Here is a 16,343-nt window from a genome sequence, read left to right on the forward strand (position 1 = left end):
CAATCATATTAATAGAGGCAAAAAAGTATTTGACAGTATCTATTGCCCATTCATTCCTCAATAAAGTAGGAATACAGGAGAATTTCCTCAACTTGATAAAGAATATATACAAAAAACCTGCATCATACTTAATGGTAAGAAACTCAAAGCTTTCCCACTAATATCAGAAACGTCCCTTGTCACTACTACTTTCAACATTGTACTGGAATTCCTAGCTAGCTAATGCAATAAGACAAAAGGAACTAAAAAGTGCACAGATTGGAAAGAAAGAAATAAAACTGTCTTTGTTAGCAGATGATATGTTCATCTATGTAGAAAATCAGAAAGAACTAACTAAACACTTCTGAAACTATTAAGTGTTTATACCAAGGTTGTAGGATACAAAGTTAATATACAAAAGTCAATTGCTTTCCTGCATACAGCAATGAGCAAGTAGAATTTGAAATTAAAAACATAATACCATTTACAGTAGCATAAACAAGTGAACACTTAGGTATAAATCAAAGATATATATATATACAAGATTATATGAGGAAAACTACAAAACTTTGATGTAAGATAAGAAATCAAATAATTAAATTAAGGAAGAGATATTCCATGTTCATGGATAGGAAGACTCAATATTGTCAGACTGTCAGTTCTTCCCAACTTATTCTGTAGATTCATAGTAATCTCATTCAAAATCCCCACAATTTATTTTGTGGATACTGACAAACTGATTCTAAAACTTAAATGAATAGGCAAAAGACCCAGAATAACCAACACAATATTGAAGGGGATGAACAAAGTTGGAGTGCTGACACTATTTGACTTCAAGACCTACTATAAACCATGGCAATCAAGACAGTGTGTGATTGGGAAAAGAATAGACAAATAGATCAATGAAGAAAGCCCAGATATAGACCCACATAAATATGATCAAATAATATTTGACAAAACTAAGAAAGGCAATGCAATGGGGCAGAGAATCTTTTTAGCAAATGGTGCTAGAATAACTGGACATCCACATCCAAAAAAAAAAAATGAGTGTACACACGGAGCTTACAACATTCAAAAAATTTAATTCAAAGTGGATCATAGACCTTAATGTAGAATGCAAAACTCTAAGACTCTTAGAAGGTAACCTAGGAAAAATCCTAGATGACCTTGGGTATAATGGTGACTTTTTAGATAAAACACCAAAGACATAATCTATTTAAGAAATGATGGATAATCTGGACCTCATTTAAATTGAAAATTTGTGCTGAACAAAAGACAATGTCAATAGAATGGAAAGACAAGCCACAGACTGGGAGAAAATATTTGAAAAAGACATATCTGACATCCAAAATATCCAAAGGACTCTTACTCAACAGTAAGAAACAAACAACCTGATCTTTACAAGAGTGGAAGACTTTCACACCTCACCAAAGATGATATACAGATGGGAAATAAGCATATGAAAAAGTTGTTCCACATCATATGTCATCAGGGAAATGCAAATTAAAACAATGAGATACCACCACACACTTATCAAAATGGCCAAATCTGGACACTGACACCAAATGTGGAGTAACAGGAATTCTCATTCCTGGGCCACTTCAGAAGACAGTTTAGTGGGTTCTTGCAAAGCTAAATATACTTTTACCTTATGATCCAGCAGTCATGCTCCTTGGTATTTACCCAAAGGAGATGAAAACTTATGTCCACACAAAAACCTGTATGAAATGTTTTTAGCAACTTTACTCATAAATGCCCAAACTTGGAAGCAAACAAGATGTCCTTCAGCAGGGGAATATATAAACTGTGGTACATCAAGACAATGGGTTACTATTCAATGCTAAAAATAACTGAGCTATCAAGTCATGAAGACTTGGAGGAACCCTAAATGCATATGACTTAGAGAAAGGAGTCAATCTGAAAAGGCTACATACTGTATGATTCCAACTATATGACTGTGGAAAAGGCAACTATGGAGATTATAAAATGATCATTTGTTGGTTACCAGGCATTGAGGGGATGGGGAAGGGTTGAATAGGAGGAACACAGGTGATTTTTAGGTTGAGGAAAATACTCAGTGTGATACTGAATGGTGGATACATGTTATTATACACGTATATGTATATATGGATTTGTCCAAATCCCTAACATATGAACTGCCATGTAAACTGTGGACTTTGGGGGATGATGATGTGTCAGTGTAGGTCCACCAGTTCTAACAGATGTACTATTCTAGTGAGTGATATTGATTATGGGGCAGGCTATGCATGTGTGGGGGCAGAGAGTACATGGCAAACTGTCCTGTCAATTTTAACTATGAACCTAAAACTGCTCTAAAAAAACTGTCTTTAAGAAATACAAACATTCATTGCAGTTCATAGCAACAGAATAGGACTTGCTAGCTTTGTGAAGTCCCTCTGTTAATGTAGTTTTGTTGGGGTTGGAAGGGAAAATCTCAAAAGACTGTGGGTGTAGCAGAAAGTGCATGTTCCTGGTGCCTAGGCTGCAGTGGAGGAGGAAGGTCCTGGATGGAGGGAAAGAGCAGCAATGCCTGCTGTAAGGGTACCAGCGCCCAGAGTAAGCGAGCCTGAGCATGAGATCTAAGACGCAGCAAGGCACAAGCCAAATAGGGAGCAGTTGGGCAGTCTTTCTGGTTTGGCGTCCTGATCAAAGTTGGGGAGAAGTGGGAAAGAGATCATTGCTCTTTCTTATTCTTATTTTACTGTCCCCTAAAACCAACTGAAATGAAAAAAAAAAACAATAGGTTGGAGAAAAATAAAAAGTTAGGAAAGAATCTATTAGGTTACCATAGACTTCTGTCAAAGTAACATTCCTTCTTTGCATCCTCTCACCTAACCCACCTGGAGGAATGCTAAGTCATCAGAAAGCTTAGTCATAAGGATTCATTAGGCTTTATCACACTCTTAGCACATTTTACCAGATGGCTCAAATATATGATCATTTAATTTGGAAAACAGTAATTTATTTTCCTGACTCAAACTAATGGTGTTATAATAATATTCATATGATCTGGGATGATATAAAGCAGATTTGAAGTTATTTCCTCAACTAGGATATTTATAGTAGAATAATTTATGCTCAAAACATGAACCATAAATACCTATATTGTCTACATGTGTTTGAAATTCATAGCAACTATCATAAAAATGATTTCAATAGCTAATAGAATTCACCACTAAAAACAATTTAAGGTACTGTTCCATCACAGGTGGAACCTCCAAAAAGGTGCTTCTTTATAACTGGCCTGAAATATATTTTTCATAGAGTGAAGCTGTGTGTGCTGTGCTTATATATAAGTACCTCCTGTTGCCTTTGACTGTATTTCAAAATGGGAATCTCTTTTTTGTTATTATATTTAATTATTTATTGTTTGTGTAATTTAACCAGTTCTTCTACCAACAAGAAAAAAGTGTTTTCTTTTAAATGGAAGTGATTATTTATTTATTATTTTAAAAACAGTATATGTCCAGGTAACAAAAATAAGAAAATTCGGAAGACTATAAACATGAAAAAATGATCTCTGTAATCCTATTATACAGAACTAATTACTCTTCATATTTTGTTGTATTCCATCAAGGCATTGTCCTCTACATACAAACATAGTTTTTAGAAACAAAAATGTACTCATACTATACATACCCCTTTATAATGTCCTTTTTTTCCCCCTACTTTGAATCTATCATGAGCATTTTTGTATGTTAATAAATATGTATTACATTGTTACCTTTAATACCTGCATGAATTCCATTAGGGGTGTGGTATATTTTTAAAAACAATTCTTCTATTGATGATGATCATTCAAGTTTGTAATGTAAAAAAATACAGCAACATTAATAGATTGGGAAGGATTTCCATAAAGTAGTGTGGACTTAAAAAAGCAAGATCAAGATACAAAAATGTATTTATGATTCCATGTTAGTAAAGCCATAAAATAACACTGTATGTGTGTGTATTTGTGTCACTGTAGAAAAAAGAAGTAAGTGTGGAGAAATATACAGCAAGATGTAATTCAAGGACATATCTGGGATATATAGTAGAACTTGAATATATAGAGAGGATACTGCAATGGGGGGATAAAGGAGGAAAAGGAATTGAGGGAAGAAAACTCAAAACTAAAGGAAAAAAACACTGCATTAAATCTTAAAGCATATGTGCTATCACATTATTGTTATGAAAATTACATGTAAGAGTAAGCATATGTTTAAATGAATTAGTCTAAATAATTTTGTGTCTTAAAAATAGCCAGACGGAAAAAAGCAAAGATGAAAATAATAGGTCTAAGGTTGATGCCAAACAACCTCAAGTATAACTATTTTAAAAAATAAAATTGGCCATTAATGAGAAGTTTGTAATTTTTTATTTTGATAAATGAGACTTAATTAACATGTTTGGATATATCTTTATATATTTGTCTAATTATTTCCTAGAGTAAATTCCTAAGATTACAGTTGCTGGGGCAAAGGGTATTTTAAGGGCTTGATACATATATGATGATAAGTTATCTGTTAGTTAGGTTGTACCTATTTGTATTTCCATCAACAGTTTGTAAGAATGCCTGTTTGTTCACAGTTTCATCAATGCTATTTACAGTCTTTTAAATCTTTGCTTATGTGATATAATAAAATAGCATCTTGCTGTTTTAATTTACTTTTCTTTGATTGCTAGTTATTTTCATTATCTTTTCATATATTTGCTAGAAGTCTTACTTTTTGTTTTATAATTGTCCTTTACTCATTTTTCTGTGGGTATGTAACTCTTACTGATTAATAAGGGCTTTTCATATAAAAAGCTGTTTAACTTTTTATCATATATGTTGCAAAACCTATTTCCATGTATACCATTCACATTTTAAATTTGTTTATGATATTTTGACATACAGAGGTTTCAACTTAACCTTAGTTCTATTGATCATTTCCTTTTATGGTTTCTGGTGTTTGAGCCATGCTTTAAAAATATTTTCACTCAAAGATGATTATTTAAATGGTTATTTATGCTTCCTATTAGTAATCTTATTGTCTCATTTTACATTAAGTGTTTTAAAATATCTGGAGTTCGTTTTTGTGGAAAAGATGAGGTAATTTTTCTTCATGGTTAACCAAGTGATCCCACCATTAATTAACGAATCATCAATTATGGAATCATCTATCCAGAAAGAGGCTTGCTTTTTTTAAATCAGAAAGCATCCCTTCTCTTTTATTTGCTCCTGTATTTATTTCTGACAGGAAATAGCTAAAATTGGATTTGAAACTAAAAGCAGAGAAGAAACTAGAAAGTAGCCACCCTAAACAGATTCAGAAGTAACTGTATGACAACCTAGGATCCACCTTATATAGCTCTATACTATAATCCTACCCAGTGATACACAGAAAAACAGGCACTTTTGTGAGTAGACCTAGGTTTGATTTCTTGGCGGGGGCAAGAATAACAAGGCAATTCTTTCAAGATTATTGGGCATCATCCTTGTTACACTGGATTCACAACTTTGTGCCTGTCATTTTTAAAAGGGGGATGGAATTAGTGAAGCCCTAGAACTTATTTCTACTTGCTTGTATGATTTGTAAGTGATCATGTTGGGTTTTAATTTTTAAAATAATTTTTCCTTTTAGGACAGAACCATATACTTTTCCTCGTGCTCCTACTAAGTACCCACCCATCCCTTCCAAGTGTACTGTGGGCACTCAAACTGATTATCGGGATGGCGAAGTCCAAACAGATCCATATTCTCCAGAATACGTAGTATGTCAAGATTCAATTCCTGAGCTCTTGACGCTGGCTTCTCTTACTTGGGGTGAGTTGTAGGTAATTCTCTTGAATATTTGCAAATCACATTCCTAGTAACTGTGTGGTATTGAATTCCTGGGAATGACACACTTAGAGGCAACTGTGGTTTAGTGTTGTTATTTAAAATGTCTTGCTCAATAGAGCTACTGCATAGACTGATACTTTTCTGATACTTTTGTTCAAAGAGAGATACTCTTTTCACTATAAGGAGGTTTATTGTACTTTATCCCTGAAGCTAAAGTTCTATTTTAGCTTAATTTTGTGGCTGCTTTGCTGACTACTCACCTCCCTCTCCCTCCTTTCATTGTTCCTTCCAGTGAATCAACTCCTTTTCATTGAGCAATCCATATTGCATCTTTACATGAAAACCTTTTTTGAGGGTATAGTACTTTATTCATATTCTTACATATGTAATAATATTATCTTACTTTGTCGAAATATCTTGCAATTTATGAGAGCTCTTACATACCTTATTGGATGATTTAAGATGCAATCCTAAACATATCACCTCTGAAGTGCTAATATTGTTCAGGCTCAGAAATGTACTCTTAGAATGTAATAGAATCTAGCCTAAGCTTATAGTATGTGAAACTACAAAAATTAATAAGAGAAAGGCCTTTAGAAATTATTAGACATTAACTTAACAAGCTCATTTGATTGTAGTTGGGAAACTGAGAATCAGAGATGCTGACTCCTCCAGGGTCCTGGAGATTGTTGGTACACTGTGATGACTTTTATTAAAATGAGATTACTTTTGTTTCCCCATTATAATGGATTTCTCTGATTAAGTCTGTGTCACAGGCAATGAAGATGTTTATATCTGAGCTCTTGTTTTGATTCTTGTTTCCTGGAGCACTTTATGAATCCAGACTAAGCGTTCTTGACACTCACACTATAAAGCAGGCCTAGATGACAGATTAGAAGTATGGGGAAAACCTTCCCTTCTGCTCTCATCACATGCAAATATATTATAAAAACTAATGAACACATAACCACACTTAAGAACAAGGAAGGAAATTTCCATAGTCTAGAAATGGAGATTTCTTTCTAAAAGAAAGAAATAGCTGGGACCTGTGATGATGAGCAGGGACTATGAGTGGTGGGGAGCCAATCCCAGTTACTGCCTAAACTGGAGGAGGCAAACACGTTTCCAATCAGTGCCTGCAGTCTAAGATTATAGCCAGAGCTGATTCAGGTGCTCCTGCCTGGGGCCTAGGCCTTCACCTCTCAGTGTGATATGGGCTTAGCATTGAGCTGCAGAATGCCCTGAGGCATCTGAATCATGGGAAGAGGCCCATGTAGATATTGAAAGGCAGGCTTGGGGCCATTTGTGCAAGGAATTCTGGGGTCTGTAAAGGTAGGAGTAGCTCCGGGTTGGCATAGCCCCTTGGACTTCTCACCCTATGATGATGGGCAGGGCTTTGAAGAATGAGGCCAGGGAGCTGTCCTTTTTGCGAGGTCAAAGAACTCTGCTGCCTGGGGTGCTCATGGGAGAAATTTGCAGATGATCTTAACCCAAGAGTCACAAAGCATCTAAGGAGCACAGACATCAGAAAACAAAGAAAATGGAAGAATAAATTCCTGAGCAAAAGGAGTAAATGGAACAATCTGAAAAGACTTAGAAAGTACTTCTTACATCCTCAGAGAGATAAAGGGGGAAATAGCAATGACAAGAGTGGAAACTATGAAAAAGAATCAGTTGGAATCATTGGGAAGGAAAACTATGAAGTTTGAAATAAAATGAACTCAGTAGTAAACTAGACAGAGCTGAAAAGTAAATTAGTGAAATGAAAGATTAAATGAACAGTATTCCAGAATGTAACATATGAAGGTAGAATAAGATTTTTTTTTAATGGTAAGAGACATGGGATATAGGATTTTAAGATTCAGAAATTGACAATAGAAAAAATGGTGATGAAGCAATGAAAGAAGAGAAAATGGCTAAGAATTTTCCACAACTGAAGAAAGACATGAGCCCCCAGTTTGAAAAATTCTGTTGAGTACCAAACAGATACATTAAAAAAAAACTCCCACCTAGTAATAAAGGAAAAGAAAAAATTGCAAAAGCTATTTGAAAGAAAAGTCAGATTACCCACAAAGGAACAATAACCAAATTGACATTTTACAGTACTATCTTTAAAGAGCTTTGGGAAAATAATTGCAAACCTAGAATTCATTTACCAGCCAAACTATTGTTCACGAGTGAATGTGAAATAGACATTTTCATTTGGACATTTCATAGGGTCCATCTCATGGGATATTGTAAATATTAAGTAAATTCATGTATGTAATGTGCTTAGAACACTGCTTGGCATGTAAATAAACATTCTGTACCTGTTAACTATTAATAAAGTAGTTCTGAAGTAAAAGAATTAAAGGGAATACTTCAACAAGAATAAAAATAAACTCAAAAGTAAGAATATGATGAGGAAAAGAAGGGAAAAATATGTAATTAAATTTTTAAGATGTTGAGCTTCTAAAAATGATAACTTAAAAAAAAAAAGAAGCAAGTACTAAAAACACTAGATCAGGATTGGTAAACTCTGGCCCACAAGCCAAACTGGTCTGTTGCCTTTTTTTATATGGCCTGGAAGGTATGGATGATTTAAAATTTTTAAATGGATGAAAAAAAATCCTACTACTTTGTGACATATGAAAATTATTTGTACTATTTGTGGCATATGAAAATTATATGAATTAAAAATTTCGGTGACCCTAGAAAAGTTTTATTGGAACATAGTCACTGTCTTGTCAGTGGGTTTCAGCCCTGGGCAAGTTCACTATGGATTCAATGTGACCAAACAGTAGAATGTTCAGTAGAATGACAGTAGAATGTTCTTGGGGTGAAAGGGTTTATACCCAACTTTCTTCCCATGGTTGCAGGTCAATCACTAGAATCCCATCCACTCAGAGCGAGTCTGCATGCAGCAAGCCAGTCTCTGCCTCTGGGCCTCTCTGCCCCCACAGCCGTCTCAGTCTCTGTCCTCGGCACTGCCACCACTCCAGTCTCGTCTCTGCTCTCCTGCAGCCTTGCAGCCATGCCACCATTTTCTCCCAGAGCACTGGGCGGAGCTCTTTATATAGAGTCAGTAACAACGTATTGCCCACATGTGTGTAGTGAGCTAGCCAACCAGGGCCAGGTGAGAATCCTGCCCATAGGAACCTTCACTTTATCCACACTCCACCCCTCCAGGATTCTATTTTTTTTTTTTTGTAGATAATTATTTTTTATTGAAGGGTAGTTGACACACAGTATTACATTACATTAGTTTCAGGTGTACAACATAGTGATTCAGCATTTATATACATGATAATTCTAGGTACCAGCTATCACCATACCAAGTTGTTACAATATTTTGACTATATTCCTTATGCTATACATTACATCCCGGTTACTTATTTATTTTACCATTGGAAGTGTGTACTTTTTTTTTTTTGTTTGTTTGTTTGTTTGTGAGGGCATCTCTCTTATTTATTGATCAAATGGTTGTTAACAACAATAAAATTCTGTATACGGGAGTCAATGCTCGATGCACAATCATTAATCCACCCCAAGCCTAATTTTCGTCAGTCTCCAATCTTCTGAGGCATAACAAACAAGTTCTTACATGGAGAACAAATTCTTACATAATGAATAAGTTACATAGTGAACAGTACAATGGCAGTCATCACAGAAACTTTCGGTTTTGCTCATGCATTATGAACTATAAACAGTTCAAATATGAATACTCATTTGATTTTTATACTTGATTTATATGTGGATACCACATTTCTCTCTTTATTCTTATTATTTTTAATAAAATGCTCAAGTGGTAGGTAGATACAAGATAAAGGTAGAAAACATAGTTTAGTGTTGTAAGAGAGCAAATGTAGATGATCAGGTGTGTGCCTGTAGACTATGTGTTAATCCAAGCTAGACAAGGGCAATAAAACATCCACGTATGCAGAAGATTTCTCTCAGAACGGGGGGGTGAGGTTCTAAGCCTCACCTCTGTTGATCCCCAATTTCTCACCTGATGGCCCCCCTGCGACTGTGCCTGTCTTAGGTTGTTCCTCCCTTGAGGAATCTTACCCGTCTCTGGCTAACCAGTCATCTTCCGGGGCCATACAGGGAAATGTAAAATTGGTAAGTGAGAGAGAAGCCTTATTGTTTGAAATGGTTAGCTTTTTATTTCTTTGCATATTTATGCCCTGTAGCTTCTATGCCCAGCATTTGTCTTGAGGTATCTTTACCACTTGGAAGAATTACGATACTCGGTAAATTTGATATGAGGCACGAATTCTATTTAAGGGTTGTAATTAGGAAGGAAGAAGAAAAGCTATAGAAGTAGCAGGCGGAAGAAAACATGGGAAGATTGATTATTTCTTTGACATATCTTCTTGTAGAGTAACTTCAGCATGTATAGGTTTTAAGCTACTACTTAAATTGCGCACACACATTAACATAATAGGAGTATAGTTACATAACCAAAGCATATCTGTAATTACCAGCCATCTCCAGTGAAACCAAGAAAACCAGTTAGGCACCTTAGGCATTTGTGAAAACTTATCTATGATATGGTGGATATTGTCCAACTGAACTTGAACAGTCTGAGAGAAATCAGACAAATTAAAACAACCCATTCCTGGGGAATGTTCACATCCCTTATGTTCTTTTAACAATGAATAGTCTGTAGTTGTAAGATTTTGGAGCGCTACAAATTGCACTTCTCCTAATTCTTGGTTGAGTTCCAACAGTATAGATCCACTCAAATTTGTTGCTTTACTGTATGCACAGGCCAGCTTAGATATCTCCTTCTTCATTCCCATGGCAAGTCCAGGAACTGGTGGGATGAGTGCATCTACAGCTGTAGCAGTGCGTGGATCTTTGTTGGGGTTTTTTGATGATCATCTTCTGGCATGAGTCTTCCAGAGAGTGCTGATGTTGGAAGTTCTTTTTCATATCGTATCTTAGTTCATTTTCGGGGTAGCCCAATTAGGCTTTGATCCTCTGTCTAAACACAAACAGACCCTTTGCCTACACTTTTATATGCCCTTTATACCCTTGTGTAGAACTCATTGGCGGTTACCACAAAGGAACTGCCTTTTTTTTTTTTTGTATCACTAATCTACACTTACATGATGAATATTATGTTTACTAGGCTCTCCCCTATACCAGGTCCCCCTATAAACCCCTTTACAGTCACTGTCCATCAGCATAGCAAAATGTTGTAGAATCACTACTTGCCTTCTCTGTGTTGTACAGCCCTCCCTTTTCTCCTACACCCCCATGCATGCTAATCTTAATAGCCCCCTACTTCTCCCCCCCCTTATCCCTCCCTACCCACCCATCCTCCCCAGTCCCTTTCCCTTTGGTACCTGTTAGTCCATTCTTGAGTTCTGTGATTCTGCTGCTGTTTTGTTCCTTCAGTTTTTCCTTTGTTCTTATATTCCACAGATAAGTGAAATCATTTGGTATTTCTCTTTCTCCGCTTGGCTTGTTTCACTGAGCATAATACCCTCCAGCTCCATCCATGTTGCTGCAAATGGTTGGATTTGCCCTTTTCTTATGGCTGAGTAGTATTCCATTGTGTATATGTACCACATCTTCTTTATCCATTCATCTATCAATGGACATTTAGGTTGCCTCCAATTCTTGGCTATTGTAAATAGTGCTGCGATAAACATAGGGGTGCACTGATCTCTCTCATACTTGATTGCTGCATTCTTAGGGTAAATTCCTAGGAGTGGAATTCCTGGGTCAAATGGTAAGTCTGTTTTGAGCATTTTGATGTACCTCCATACTGCTTTCCACAATGGTTGAACTAACTTACATTCCCACCAGCAGTGTAGGAGGGTTCCCCTTTCTCCACAGCCTCGCCAACATTTGTTGTTGTTTGTCTTTTGGATGGCAGCCATCCTTACTGGTGTGAGTTGATACCTCATTGTAGTTTTAATTTGCATTTCTCTGATAATTAGCGATGTGGAGCATCTTTTCATGTGTCTGTTGGCCATCTGTATTTCTTTTGGAGAACTGTCTGTTCAGATCCTCTGCCCATTTTTTAATTGGGTTATTTGTTTTTTGTTTGTTGAGGCGTGTGAGCTCTTTATATATTCTGGACGTCAAGCCTTTATCGGATGTGTCATTTTCAAATATATTCTCCCATACTGTAGGGTTCCTTTTTGTTCTATTGATGGTGTCTTTTGCTGTACAGAAGCTTTTCAGCTTGATATAGTCCCACTTATTCATTTTTGCTGTTGTTTTCCTTGCCTGGGGAGATATGTTCAAGAATAGGTCACTCATGTTTATGTCTAAGAGGTTTTTGCCTATGTTTTCTTCCAAGAGTTTAATGGTTTCATGACTTACATTCAGGTCTTTGATCCATTTTGAGTTTACTTTTGTATATGGGGTTAGACAATGGTCCAGTTTCATTCTCCTACATGTAGCTGTCCAGTTTTGCCAGCACCATCTGTTGAAGAGACTGTCATTTCCCCATTGTAAGTCCATGGCTCCTTTATCAAATATTAATTGACCATATATGTCTGGGTTAATGTCTGGATTGTCTGGTCTGTTCCATTGGTCTGTGGCTCTGTTCTTGTGCCAGTACCAAATTGTCTTGATTACTATGGCTTTATAGTAGAGCTTGAAGTTGGGGAGTGAGATCCTCCCTACTTTATTCTTCTTTCTCAGGATTGCTTTGGCTATTCGGGGTCTTTGGTGGTTCCATATGAATTTTTGAATTATTTGTTCCAGTTAATTGAAGAATGTTGCTGGTAGTTTCATAGGGATTGCATCAAATCTGTATATTGCTTTGGGCAGGATGGCCATTTTGACGATATTAATTCTTCCTAGCCACGAGCATGGGATGAGTTTCCATCTGTTAGTGTCCCCTTTAATTTCTCTTAAGAGTGACTTGTAGTTTTCAGAGTATAAGTCTTTCACTTCTTTGGTTAGGTTTATTCCTAGGTATTTTATTTTTTTTGATGCAATTGTGAATGGCGTTGTTTTCCTGATTTCTCTTTCTGTTGGTTCATTGTTAGTGTATAGGAAAGCCACAGATTTCTGTGTGTTGATTTTGTATCCTGCAACTTTGCTGTATTCCGATATCAGTTCTAGTAGTTTTGGGGTGGATTGTTTAGGGTTTTTTATGTACAGTATCATGTCATCTGCAAATAGTGACAGTTTAACTTCTTCTTTACCAATCTGGATTCCTTGTATTTCTTTGTTTTGTCTGATGCCGTGGCTAGGACCTCCAGTACTATGTTAAATAACAGTGGAGAGAGTGGGCATCCCTGTCTAGTTCCCGATCTCAGCGGAAATGCTTTCAGCTTCTCGCTGTTCAATATAATGTTGGCTGTGGGTTTATCATAGATGGCCTTTATTATGTTGAGGTACTTGCCCTCTATTCCCATTTTGCAGAGAGTTTTTATCATGAATGGATGTTGAACTTTGTCAAATGCTTTTTCAGCATCTATGGAGATGATCATATGGTTTTTGTCTTTCTTTTTGTTGATGTGTGGATGATGTTGATGGACTTTTGAATGTTGTACCATCCTTGCATCCCTGGGATGAATCCCACTTGGTCATGGTGTATGATCCTTTTGATGTATTTTTGAATTTGGTTTGCTAATATTTTGTTGAGTATTTTTGCATCTACGTTCATCAGGGATATTGGTCTCTAGTTTTCTTTTTTGGTGGGGTCTTTGCCTGATTTTGGTATTAGGGTGATGTTAGCTTCATAGAATGAGTTTGGGAGTATCCCCTCCTCCTCTATTTTTTGGAAAACTCTAAGGAGAATTGGTATTATGTCTTCCCTGTATGTCTGATAAAATTCCGAGGTAAATCCATCTGGCCCAGTGGTTTTGTCCTTTGGTAGTTTTTTGATTACCGCTTCAATTTCGTTGCTGGTAATTGGTCTGTTTAGATTTTGTTTCTTTTTGGGTCAGTCTTGGAAGGTTGTATTTTTCTAGGAAGTTGTCCATTTCTCCTAGGTTTCCCAGCTTGTTAGCATATAGGTTTTCATAGTATTCTCTAATAATTCTTTGTATTTCTGTGGGGTCCGTCGTGATTTTTCCTTTCTCGTTTCTGATACTGTTGATTTGTGTTGACTCTCTTTTCTTCTTAGTAAGTCTGGCTAGAGGCTTATTTATTTTGCTTATTTTCTCAAAAAACCAGCTCTTGGTTTCATTGATCTTTGCTATTGTTTTATTCTTCTCAATTTTATTTATTTCTTCTCTGATCTTTATTATGTCCCTCCTTCTGCTGACCTTAGGCCTCATTTGTTCTTCTTTTTCCAATTTCAATAATTGTGACATTAGACCATTCATTTGGGATTGTTCTTCCTTTTTTAAATATGCTTGGATTGCTATATACTTTCCTCTTAAGACTGCTTTTGCTGTGTCCCACAGAAGTTGGGGCTTAGTGTTGTTGTTGTCATTTGTTTCCATATATTTCTGGATCTCCATTTTGATTTGGTCATTGATCCATTGATTATTTAGGAGCGTGTTGTTAAGCCTCCATGTGTTTGTGAGCCTCTTTGCTTTCTTTGTACAGTTTATTTCTAGTTTTATGCCTTTGTGGTCTGAAAAGTTGGTTGGTAGGATTTCAATCTTTTGGAATTTTCTGAGGCTCTTTTTGTGGCCTAGTATGTGGTCTATTCTGGAGAATGTTCCATGTGCACTTGAGAAGAATGTATATCCTGTTGCTTTTGGATGTAGAGTTCTATAGATGTCTATTAGGTCCATCTGCTCTACTGTGTTGTTCAGTGCTTCCGTGTCCTTACTTATTTATGCCCGGTAGATCTATTCTTTGGAGTGAGTGGTGTGTTGAAGTCTCCTAGAATGAATGCATTGCAGTCTATTTCCCCCTTTAGTTCTGTTAGTATTTGTTTCACATATGCTGGTGCTACTGTGTTGGGTGCATATATATTTAGAATGGTTATATCCTCTTGTTTGACTGAGCCCTTTATCATTATGTAGTGTCCTTCTTTATCTCTTGTTGCTTTCTTTGTTTTGAAGTCTATTTTGTCTGATATTAGTACTGCAACCCCTGCTTTCTTCTCGCTGTTGTTTGCCTGAAATATGTTTTTCCATCCCTTGACTTTTAGTCTGTACATGTCTTTGGGTTTGAGGTGAGTTTCTTGTAAGCAGCATATAGGTGGGTCTTGCTTTTTTATCCATTCTATTACTCTGTGTCTTTTGATTGGTGCATTCAGCCCATTAACATTTAGGGTGACTACTGAAAGATATGTACTTATTGCCATTGCAGGTTTTAAATTCGTGGTTACCAAAGGTTCAAGGTTAGCCTCTTTAGTATCTTACTGCCTAACTTAGCTCACTTATTGAGCTGTTATATACACTGTCTGGAGATTCTTTTCTTCTCTCCCTTCTTATTCCTCCTCCTCGATTCTTCATATGTTAGGTGTTTTGTGCTGTGCTCTTTCTAGGAGTGCTCCCATCTAGAGCAGTCCCTGTAAGATGTTCTGTAGAGGTGGTTTGTGGGAAGCAAATTCCCTCAGCTTTTGTTTGTCTGGGAATTGTTTAATCCCACTGTCATATTTGAATGATGGTCGTGCTGGATACAGTATCCTTGGTTCAAGGCCCTTCTGTTTCATTGTATTAAATATATCATTCCATTCTCTTCTGGCCTGTAGGGTTTCTGTCGAGAAGTCTGATGTTAGCCTGATGGGTTTTCCTTTATAGGTGACCTTTTTCTCTCTAGCTGCCTTTAAAACTCTTTCCTTGTCCTTGATCTTTGCCATTTTAATTATTATGTGTCTTGGTGGTGTCCTCCTTGGATCCTTTGTGTTGGGGGTTCTGTGTATTTCCGTGGTCTGTTCGATTATTTCCTCCGCCAGTTTGGGGAAGTTTTCAGCAATTATTTCTTCTAAGATACTTTCCATCCCTTTTCCTCTCTCTTCTTCTTCTGGTACCCCTATGATATGGATATTGTTCCTTTTAGATTGGTCACACAGTTCTCTTAATATTGTTTCATTCCTGGAGATCCTTTTATCTCTCTCTATGTCAGCTTCTATGCGTTCCTGTTCTCTGGTTTCAATTCCGTCTATGGCCTCTTGCATCCTATCCATTCTGCTTATAAACCCTTCCAGAGTTTTTTCATTTCTGTAATCTCCTTTCTGGCATCTGTGATCTCCCTCCGGACTTCATCCCATTTCTCTTGCGTATTTCTCTGCATCTCTGTCAACATGTTTATGATTCGTATTTTGAATTCTTTGTCAGGAAGACTGGTTAGGTCTGTCTCCTTCTCTGGTGTTGTCTCTGTGATCTTTGTTTGCCTGTAGCTTTGCCTTTCATGGTGATAGGAATAGTTTGCAGATCTGGGACGAGTGATGGCTGGAAGAACTTCCCTTCTTGTTGGTTTGTGGCCCTCCTCCCCTGGGAGAACAGCGGCCTCTAGTGGCTTGTGCTGGGCAGCTGTGCGCAGACAGGGTTCCTGCTTCCTGCCCGGCTGCTATGGAGTTAATCTCCGCTGTTGCTGTGGGCGTGGCCTGGCTCGGGCAGCTACTCCAAAATGGTGGAGTCGCGTTGGAGCAGGAGCTGCTGGGAGACTATTTATCTCCGTA

General features: G+C 37.0%; 1 protein-coding gene across 2 annotated transcripts in view; it reads left to right on the top strand.

Moving 5' to 3' along the window:
• The window catches only part of CFAP91 (cilia and flagella associated protein 91), a 78,576-nt gene that overhangs the window by 15,073 nt on the left and 47,160 nt on the right, over positions 1–16,343 (top strand). For both annotated transcript variants that reach the window (XM_036883451.2, XM_036883452.2), the window contains exon 6: positions 5,607–5,788. In XM_036883451.2, coding sequence (XP_036739346.2) covers positions 5,607–5,788 — 182 coding nt within the window. The remainder of the gene's footprint in view (positions 1–5,606; positions 5,789–16,343) is intronic.

Source organism: Manis pentadactyla, chromosome 1 (assembly GCF_030020395.1).
Source record: "Manis pentadactyla isolate mManPen7 chromosome 1, mManPen7.hap1, whole genome shotgun sequence".
Taxonomy (NCBI): Eukaryota; Metazoa; Chordata; class Mammalia; order Pholidota; family Manidae; genus Manis; species Manis pentadactyla.